Raw genomic sequence first — 10,539 nt, 5'->3', positions numbered from 1 at the left:
AAGTATAAACATTTTCCTCGCCTTAAAAGAAGCTATAAACCAGTTAAGTACATGCAGGTATTCATCTTCATAAGCAGTGGGAGAGAGGCAAACTACCAATTGTCTGTCAACTCCTTGGAAATCATGCCGTCTGTCAATTACAGATGTGGGAATTGAGGCAATGGCTCCCACTTTATCAATCATTTGTTTATCCACTTATGTATCGTTTGATTACATGCTTTTTTTTCATACCTTTTGGCACCACCATATGCTGGTATTTTGGCTTCAGTTTTTGTGCAGTTACTTTGTTCGATTATGGATCTCAATATCAAAATGTATATACAGTTTGTGGAGGTAGTTTGTTCGATTATGGCCCTTGACATCAAGATGTCTATACAGTTTGTAGAGTGAGTTAGTTTGATTATGTATCTGTAAATATAAATGTATATACAGCACCGACAATGTACCTTTGACTATATTTATTAAATAATCGATATATATTCTGGTTTTTGTTTAATTAATATATGTAGTCAAAAATACATCCTGAATGCTCCTTAGACATGGCACTGTAAATGCAATCTATCCTCAGGGTAGCAAACATGTGAAAAAGGACTAATTGTCATTTCTTTTCCTCATGAAACTACTTAATTTACACAGGAACTCACAATCAGCAGTATTTAAACAACAATATAATAAGCTTTATTTCAAAAGATGATTAAAAATCCTTTTATATTAAAAAATTTAGGGATTTAATCAAATTACATGTACAGTGCAAATCTAAGTATCTTCCCCAAACTCGACTTGGCCATTTTCCATAGCATATCATGCAGATGCACTGAATAAAAAATTACGATTTAGGTGTTTCATTGAACACCCAATTATCTTGCCATCTAGCCAAAATGAACGCAGCTAGAGACAACTCAAAAAATATCCATTCAACCCAAAATGAAATCATTCAAACCATCTGCGAAGCTCTCCAGTACCTTGTTTAACATCATTTTTCTTATTTGAATTAGAGTTGTTTGCAAATAACTTGGACCGGTACCATGCAACTAGCTTATCCAGTTCATCTTCAATCTCTTTTCCACTGTTTGCCTTTTTCTTTGGCCTTTTAGCATTCTGCTTATCTGAAACTGCATCAATACTATCACTAAACTTCCTTTTCACAAGCTTTTGCTCATGCACATTCTGTTGCATCTTGACATTTTTTGGGCCAGGACTAGACACAGAAAGTTGCATTCCTTTTGGATCCTGTGCATTCAGAATACATTATCATCAGAAGCTCTGGTAACAATAAAACAAAGAAAGTAGAATGTTAAGGGAATAAATGAAGCCAAAGACTATCATCCATATAGATACTAATCATACCTGTGATTGACGCTGTCTAGATTTATCTGTCAAATGCTCTTTCACTTTGTCCTCTGCTGGGCCTTTTCCAGAAACAGCTTTCTGCTTTTGTTTCTTAAAACTACCACTTGTATTGGGCTCCCCATTATCTTCCATCTTAATATTTTCTCTGCCAACCTTGCGTCTATTTTTCCAATCTTTTTTGCTCTGTTTTACTGCATTTTTTTTATCTTCCTCTTTAGAAGATTTAGAGCTCAAAATAGTCTCAGTTTTATTTTCAATTTTCTCTCTCTCCTTTTTGTTCCTTTTTACTGCATTTTCTTTCACTTCACCTTCTAAAGTTTTAGAAAAGGACTCCTTGTCCCCTAGACTCCCACTTGTCCAGAGCTTTTGTTGCCTCTGCTTCTTGGCAAACACTCCTTGATCACCATTTCTCATTTTAGTAGAGGCAACTAACAAATTATGCTTTTGCAACTTTCGCACATCTTCAATTGCAAACTCAACAATAGGCCGATGCTCTGGCCCAAATGTTTCTGAATTACAGTATAAAATGTCAGATCTTTGAGTAAAAACACCAAATAAGTTCTATTTCTCTTATGATTCCACTACATCACTTTTATTAGCTAAAATCTGACTACTCTGATCAGTCTTCATTAGACATTCTTCAAGAATTTTATTGTTTACATAATTTGAATAAAATCAGGTTCCATTTAGTAAGGTATGACAACTGTTATCCAAAAATACAATTGGCAATCTGGATATATATTACAGTCAAAAAACGAATTCATCAAAATGAATGTTCACTCTGCTAATGTTTGTCCAGATATTCTCATCTGATATAAAATGACTGGAAATGTCATTTGCTTTAAATCATTTAATATCATTAAAATGAAAGAGATGAGACCTGGGTTGTTATTGAGCACACGAAGAGCCACAATTGCATGTTCATGTTCACCAAATTCAATGAAAGCCACACCTCGAGATCTACCCTTTACAGTGCCAACAGGCTTCTTAATATCCCTCAAAATCTTCACCTGGCGCATTCAGAAAAGGTACACCATTAGACTAATATGTTTAATCATTTTGATAAAAAAATAGAAATAAATATACAATGCTTCTTTCTCAACCTGCTTAATCACAGGGTTTTGTTTGGACGCACGTGACTGCACTGCATCAATGAACAGTTTCTTTAGTTCCTTTTCTGTCATAGACTTCGGCACATTGTAAATTGCCAACCTCGTTCTTGAAACATGGAAATTTGGACTCCTAAGTTTGATTTCCTTTTGACGTGCCAAACTGCAACCATAGAATAGGCATATCCATTTAAGACTGCAAGGAACCCAACTTTTCAAAATGAAGGGGAAATCAAAGTAAAACGAAAATAAAGACCTATATTAGATTTTCAAATATTTTGATATTCAGATTTCAAAAACAATTGTAAGAGAAAAAGAATAGGAACTTTATCTTTTATCACAATTTTAGAACAACTTCCATCATCACATTATATGTACAATATTCTTTTATTTGATTAGTGGAACCCCTTTATAGGTTAACCTCCTATTTAGATGACATGGCTGCAGAGTCACTGTTAGGTCAAATCAACAACAATTCACACTTAGCCTTGTCCATTGGTACACTCTGAAACTAGGGTTGAAAGCAATATTTTGTCCAATTTCAAAATTCAATGTCTTCTACATATTTGAACTCAAGGCATTATTTTATCCAATTTGTGGAAGGCAATATACCAGATATGTGGAAAAGATTTGTAGTTAAATTGAGGATTCACTGTCTATTATGTAAGTAACATTACTAAGGTGGAAATTTGAATGAGGGGTTGGTGCCTCTAGAAGAATGAAGGGTTGGTGCCTCTATGGGATAAGATTCTCACGAATCGAATTAGGTCAGTGCCTCTAGTAGGTTTGTGCCTATTAATTTTGTAGCTTTAATTTGCCATGATTTTCTTCTATAAGGACTTCTACATATATCCTGAGTTTTATTTTTGTTACATGATAGCTTGATTTCATGTGAATGTTTATATGAAATGTATATGCTTTGAGATTAAGTTATGTGCATTTGTTATTAGGTTAAAAAATTAAAGTTTGATGTTATAATGATTAACCCCTCCAACTCCATGCAAGCTTAAGGGGATTAGTGTAATATCCCGGCTGGATATTTTTCCAAATGTATCTCAAAAGCAATTTTCAGAATACAACAGAAAGCTGATGCAAATAAAACCAGCAGTATAAGCCCGCAACTGAACCAGTAGATGCTCATTCAAATACTTAGTTCCAAATGACTTCAGATTTGCTAACATTTTATAAAAACCAGCAATACAATAATATAGTATTTTCCAATCTTAAATACAGCAACAATAGTCAGATTGTGTTGAAGTTTGTAGCAGCAATAGAGATCTTCATCTCTAATTTTATGAGATAGAAATATGTTTATTTTGGCTGTTATGGTCATCTTCAGCTGAGAGAGATGAGAGATATATGTGCTTATAATTAAGTTAATACTATGTGTCATACGCCATGTGAAGAGGCATGCATATGGAAATGTAAAGTGTTGAATATTTGGAAATTTGAATGGTTTAACATGCAGAATTTGAAGAGACCTTCGTGTGTAATATTAAGAGAGAAATGCAATCTATTTATGTGATTGCTCAGTGTATTGCAATCAAGTCAAGTGAAAAGCCTTGTACTTAAACATTTTCTCATCAATAAAATAGATGTTTTGTTGGTGTGGCGGGGTTTTTCCCTTCAAGTGGAAGAGTTTTCCTAAGATAAATCTTTTGTATTGTCTTTGCATTTTATTTACTTTTCTTAAGCTGTTTATCTAATTTATGGACATAAAACTTAACATGGTATCAGAGCTAGGTTAGGTATGTTATATTTCCAAAGATCACTGCAAATGTAGTTGCATTGCCATATTGGTATATGTGTTCCAAATGGCAGTCATCTCTCTAATATAGGATGAAGTATGGATAGACATTAGACATGTCCCTTCATAGGACATGTCTATTCATTAGTATTTAATTAATATAGTAACAAATATATATCTCATATATTTAATATATTAATACACACACACACACACACACACATATCTCAGACTTATATATAGAATATGTATATTTGCACTATAGATTATCCAACTAAAGCTACCAAAAATTAACACACTCTCTTAGCTAGGGAGGATAAACAAGATTCATACACAATATGAATAACATATTATCTCAACATAAAATTGGTTTCTGGAATGTCAACTCATTTGACTTCCTAGTGTATTGAATGCCAACTCATTTGACTTTCTAGTTTCTTGAATATCAACTCATTTGACATTTGAATGAAGTTATTGTAAGATCGTCAGCTTACAATAAGTTCTGCAAATACAAGTGATAATCATTTGGAAGTTGTTACTTCCTCATGATGTACATAGGAGAGAGGCCCATATAGTTATGAACAATATTCATAAATCACGGTCCTCTTTAACTATTTACAATTTATTTATCATTGGAGAATCCTTCTCAACATGATCTACTCCCTCTGAGTTGATACGTCTGAGATCACTGAAGTTTGACAAAACCATATCCTCTATCTACTCCCTCTCTTTCAAAGTTGCATCTAATGAAATGTCAAGCTCCTTCAAAATCTCAATCTTCCTCTGAGTCAGAAATCAATCTTCCTCTTTACTGCAATAACATTCTCGAGAGAAGATCAAGACAAAAAAACTCTTATAGCATGTTTTAAAAATAAATAAGAGATATTTACAATATTTGAAATACAATACTTAGAAATTGTACTAAAAAGAGAATACTTACGTAGTCAAAAGATAATGCCCTCTAGATGACTTCTATTAAGTCATTGTTTTCAAGATAAGTAACTATTACCAAGGATTCCCTTCTCCATTGCATGACAATCACATATCACTATATTCTTGTTGTGGCTCATATAACAAGTAGTAGTTTATAGTGTATTATATTGTGCAATGGTCTTGGATGTTGACCAATCTTAGTCACTACCCAAATTCTTCTTCCCCATTGACCAATTCCTCCAACATTTTTTTTAAAATTTGTTAAACATTTGTGCCAATAATCATAAGTAACATCCTTAAGACCAATCAAATAAATGATCTAGATAAATGATGAACTCGATACTCCTTTTGTAATATCCAATAAGTTTCTAAACTTCACTCTATCTCTCTTCGATAATGACATTACTATTTATTTTTCCTCATTCATTCTTTTGTGCACTAGTGTAAATGGTTATTAATCACGCAGTGAGGAAAATAGGTTTCAATAATGAATCAAACAAATCAATATTCAAGCCTTTTCATAGTTAGGAAAAACATATCCTTAGCACTAGCATCCGTATGGAATCTCTTAGATTTGGTTTTTATCGCATCTCTATACTACAAGTTTTTGCTTATTCGTTAGTTCAAACTTACAAATGTAGTCAAATCTACCGCATGTAGAGATAATATGGACTGCAGCAACATAATCTCTAAGCGACTACCATCATAGTCGATCAAACCTAGTCCATTTAGAATTCACTAACAGAATTGTATTTCATTTTTCCACGGCCAAGATTATTGTCATTCTTCCTATTGTCTATTTATTTGATCACACGCTATTGAACCCCAATACAATACTTCTTGACAAATAGTCATGACATGAACTCCTTACAACGTTTGGATACAACACTACAGCCTAATCCTTCCACGTTGGATGTAAATATCAAAGAATGACTTCTTGGTGGGCAGAATCTACTTATATAATTTATCTCTTCAAAATATTTTCTTAAAACTCTCCAGAAAATTATAATCTCTATATTTTCATCCCCTTTTCTGCATTTGCAGCCCGACTCTGACACCATGTTATATTTCCAGAGATCACTGCAAATGTAGTTGCATTGCCATATTGGTTTATGCTTTCCAAATGGCAGCCATCTCTCTAATATAGGATGAAGTATGGATAGGCATGTCCCTTCAAGGGACATGTCTATTCATTAGTATTTAATTAATATAGTAACAAATATATATCTCATATATTTAATATATTAATATATATATTATATCTCACACTTATATATAGAATATGTATATTTGCACTATAGATTATCCAACTAAAGCTACCAAGAATTAACAAGGTAAACAGCAATAAGAGATGTTCTCCAGGTTTCTAATTCTTAGGCATTCTATATGCTTGAAAGAGCTCTCTAGTTTTAGCTACTCAATCTCTTCTAGAAATTAGAGATTCTCATGATTTCAAAGAGAGGATTCTCTTCTACACGGAGTAAGAGGAATAATCTTGCATTTGTGAATTCCTTGTCATGATGGCTAATGATACCGAGTAGCAGATGGTGCTAGATTCTGGTCTTAAAAAATTGTATTCCTCATATTATATTTTGAGAGGTCTTGCAACGTCTGTTCATCTATCTAGTAAAGATGTGTATCGTGAATCTTAAGGAGTGTGCCATGATTTTTTTTATTCAAATCTTGGTTCGCCAAATGTAATTAGCCTCATCTTGCCAGTTCGTTGCTTCCAGATTGAAAAAGCATCTTCAACTTGTGCTTGCATGCAAACTCATCATTTTTGTCTTTTTCTAGCAACATCATATATCACTTTAACATGTGTGTGTTTGGTTCTATGGTTTGTGCAACAAAATTAAAGGTCAAGCGTTTTTAAGGTCGCTCTATTTCAAGATGCGACAAGTTTCCTCTTGTCATCTTCTATTCCTTCGGAGACTCTTACTTTTTTAATTTTTAGGTATTCATATTTATCATCGGTGGCTATTCAATGGACCTCTCGAGAGTTGAAGACTTTTCTTGTGTCGCGTCAACTATCTATTCTACATGTGTATTGAAGTTTCCTTTCAAAGTCGTGTTTGTAAGAAAGAATCTATACATAATTTATCGTAGGAGCTTAAAGTTGTCATGAGATTCTAAGAAAGCATATATGGAAGTTTTATATATATATATAATTTTAAGAGCAGTGGATAACTCTCAATTTTTCTTTTTGTGTCATTTCTTGTTTCATTGGAGGACTCTCATGGGAAACCACTACAGAGATAATGGTGGCGCATTTTCAAAATGAATGGAGGAAATACAGGAGATAGAATCACAAAATATTGTTTGTCAAGTGGAATCAATTTATTTATCATATAAGTATTACTTTTACCTTTTTCTATTTTAACTAGTTGTTAGGAATTTTCATCGGCAATGAGAAAACGCATTTATGAAAAATAATTTTTTCTGAGTGTTGGGTAGTATTATAGTGGAGAATTTCATCGAGCCAAAATTTGCCATCAATTTATTTTGTTCTTTTGTGAAATCTCTAGTGTATGAGGCTGTGATATCTCTTCAAAGATTCTAATTTATTTTGAGCAGACTGTGTACTGAAGAATAATGTTTGTCAGGAGTTTCAGTGGTCGCAAAAGGAAGAGTTTTCAAATAATAATAAAGAAATGGAACTAGTTTGTGAAACAGTTTCCGCGGAATGGAAATTGATCCATAGAGCCAACTTTGAAGTCGTATTATGTAATAGGAAGGGGAGATAAAATTACCACATGTTGATAAGATTATTAGAATAAGAATTGTAGAAGAGTCAAGAGATGGAAGCTTTATCTCATTGGTAACAGACGATATTTTTGTTTGACCTTGATTGCAATATCAGGTGGTAGACTCTTCTTTGGAGGTCAATGTCCTCATTCCATGTGCATAATGATTTGTGGTCTATCATGCCTATATTGAAGACGTTCTTGTTACATCTTGATTATTGGAACATGGAAAAAATTGATGTACCCTGGCATGGGAGCCCCCCTACAGGTGTCGACTGTAGTGGTGAGGTTGCTCTATCAACTCTGAAAGAAGCCCATTGTCGGGGTCAATCACTGTGTGGCGTATATTGATGAGAAAGCTCGTCACTAGCGCCCATGACCTTGTTGTGCTCTATGGTTGTTGATTTGCCATATGTTGTAAAAGGCATGGATGTGTCCTTCAATGGCATACTCGGTTATATTGAAGGTACTATTGCACAAAAGCTTGAAATTGAGGAATGTACACCTACAGATCTATGTTTCTCTCTATAGAGATTAACCACAACATTGGAAGTTGGGGTGTTAAGTATTATTGTTCTAATGATAAAATTTATATTGATGTCATGAGCATTAGAGGAACAAGTCAAAATCTCTTATGTGAGTATATTTGTATGGATATTAAGATTGGACCATAAAGAGATAAGTATATCTCTTGAATATTGATTTTTAAATTGTGATTGCTTTTATGAGTTATTAATATCTCTCATGGTTGTAGGGTGCAACAAAGAAGTAATCAGATGAATATTGCCTTGGTGATACATATTTATATGGAAACTATTTAGCTTCAGAGGGAGATTACGTGACAAAGGGAGATGCCCAATCCTTTGCAAGTTTATGCAATAGTCAATCATCTAATTGTGGTGATTAAAGCTGCCCCTGTTGAAAGGGAGCCTCTATTAAGAAAAAAATTTGATTATTAATGTATTCTTCTCTAGGAGAAGTTTGAGGTGAGTAGGCATGGTGGAAATGTATTCTTCTTTGGGAAAAGTTTGAGGTGATTGCCCTCGTTCCACTATCTATGAGTAGGCATGGTAGAAATGTATTTTTTTCTAGGAGAAGTTTGATGTGAAAGCCCTCATTCCACCCTCTACAAGTAGGTACAGTGGACCACCCTTTGCGAGTAGGCATATGGTAGAAATATATCCTTCTCTAGAAGAAGTTTTGAGATAAAAGTCTTTGTTCTACTCTCTACGAGCAGACATGGTAAAAGTCATGTGTGTGACTTCATTCTATGTACTGATAAAGTAATTATGGTGGATTATGTTATGCTGAGATAACATATGTTATGTGAGCTTATCATCTTTGGTTGCAGCTATGTGTGTGTGACTGACTAAAGATCTCTCTCTTGGTATGAGGGAGTGTTGAAGTTTGTAGCTGTGATAGAGATCTTCATCTCTAATTTTATGAGATAAAAATATGTTTGTTATGACTGTTATGGTCATCTTCAGTTAAAAGAGATATATGCAATTATAATTAAGTTAATATTATGTGTCATACACCATGTGAAGAGGCATGCATATGGAAATGTAAAGTGTTGAATATTTGGAAATTTAAATGGTCTTACATTCAGAGTTTGAAGAGACCTCCTTATGTAATATGAAGAGACAAATTCAATCTATTTATGTGATTGCTTAGTGTATTGTAATCAAGTCAAGTAAAAAACCTTGTACTCTTAACATTTTCTTATCAGTAAAATAGATATTTTGCTGGTATGGCTGGGTTTTCCCCTTCAAGTGGAGGGGTTTTCCCAAGATAAATCTTTTATATTGTTTGTGCATTTTATTTACTTTTCTTATATTGTTTATCTAATTTTTGGGCATAAAACTTAACAAATTGGACAATAAAGATAAGTGTAAGCACAAGTGAGACACCTGAAATGACGTCTCCCATGAACGATGGGTTTTCATCCACTATCATCTGGCTAGAGGGTTTTCATCCTCAAAGCTAGTTCTAAAAATGAAAGAAGATTGCTTCCAAGTTTCTACTAGAGAAAACTAATCTGAAATCCAATAATCAAGCGTGTCCAAATGAATGAAGTCTTCCTTCGTTTATGGTTCAAAGTTGTGACCCTTCAACTCCCTTCTCTTGTCTTTTCATCTTATTCCTCCTTTGTCATTTTTAGCCCACTTTATAATATTAAATTGACCTTTTACAAGTTTACACTATGCTCTCATAAGTCAATTTTAATATTACAAGAATGTCCTTAATTTCCTAATGTCCCAAAAGAGGGGACATTCCAATCATCCCTCCTCAAATTGCTTGCCCTCAAGCAATTATAAGTCCATAAACCAATACCAGGTCCCATATCCATCTGCTAGCATCTTTGCAGTCCATACCAATAACACTGAAATCATGACCTGCCATGTTATGGTACCAAAAATAAGAATGCAAGTGATCTGTCACTATGATCCCTAGATCCCAAGTCAATTTGTCGGCACAATTCTAGGTGTAGAAATAGATGCTCGATGAACCATCAACCTCTTGAATCGGCCAACTGAACTAGCGGATGCCAAACACATCCTCTACATGCATGGAAACCAACTCACCAGATCTCCAGATGTTCTTGCCATAACTCAAATCAACATCAAGAATGTCAACAATGTTATTGCTATGCCAC

At 33.9% G+C, this 10,539-nt stretch overlaps 1 protein-coding gene across 4 annotated transcripts in view; it reads right to left on the bottom strand.

Annotated features, from left to right (window-relative positions):
* Window positions 1-655: 655 nt before the first annotated feature.
* The window catches only part of LOC149557031 (RNA-binding (RRM/RBD/RNP motifs) family protein), a 229,235-nt gene continuing 219,351 nt past the window's right edge, over window positions 656-10,539 (bottom strand). For all 4 annotated transcript variants that reach the window (XM_089831683.1, XM_089831681.1, XM_089831684.1 and 1 more), the window contains 4 exons: window positions 2,454-2,622; window positions 2,231-2,360; window positions 1,348-1,859; window positions 656-1,230 (listed from right to left, as the gene is read on the bottom strand). In XM_089831683.1, the coding sequence (XP_089687809.1) occupies window positions 931-1,230; window positions 1,348-1,859; window positions 2,231-2,360; window positions 2,454-2,622 (1,111 nt within the window). In that variant the 3' untranslated portion in view covers window positions 656-930. The remainder of the gene's footprint in view (window positions 1,231-1,347; window positions 1,860-2,230; window positions 2,361-2,453; window positions 2,623-10,539) is intronic.

The sequence above is a fragment of the Cupressus sempervirens genome, chromosome 5 (genome assembly GCF_028749045.1).
Source record: "Cupressus sempervirens isolate cs-2001-9-10 chromosome 5, ASM2874904v1, whole genome shotgun sequence".
NCBI classification, from domain to species: domain Eukaryota; kingdom Viridiplantae; phylum Streptophyta; class Pinopsida; order Cupressales; family Cupressaceae; genus Cupressus; species Cupressus sempervirens.
Note: the sequence above shows the minus strand (reverse complement) of the source record. Positions and strands in the feature narration are given on the sequence as shown.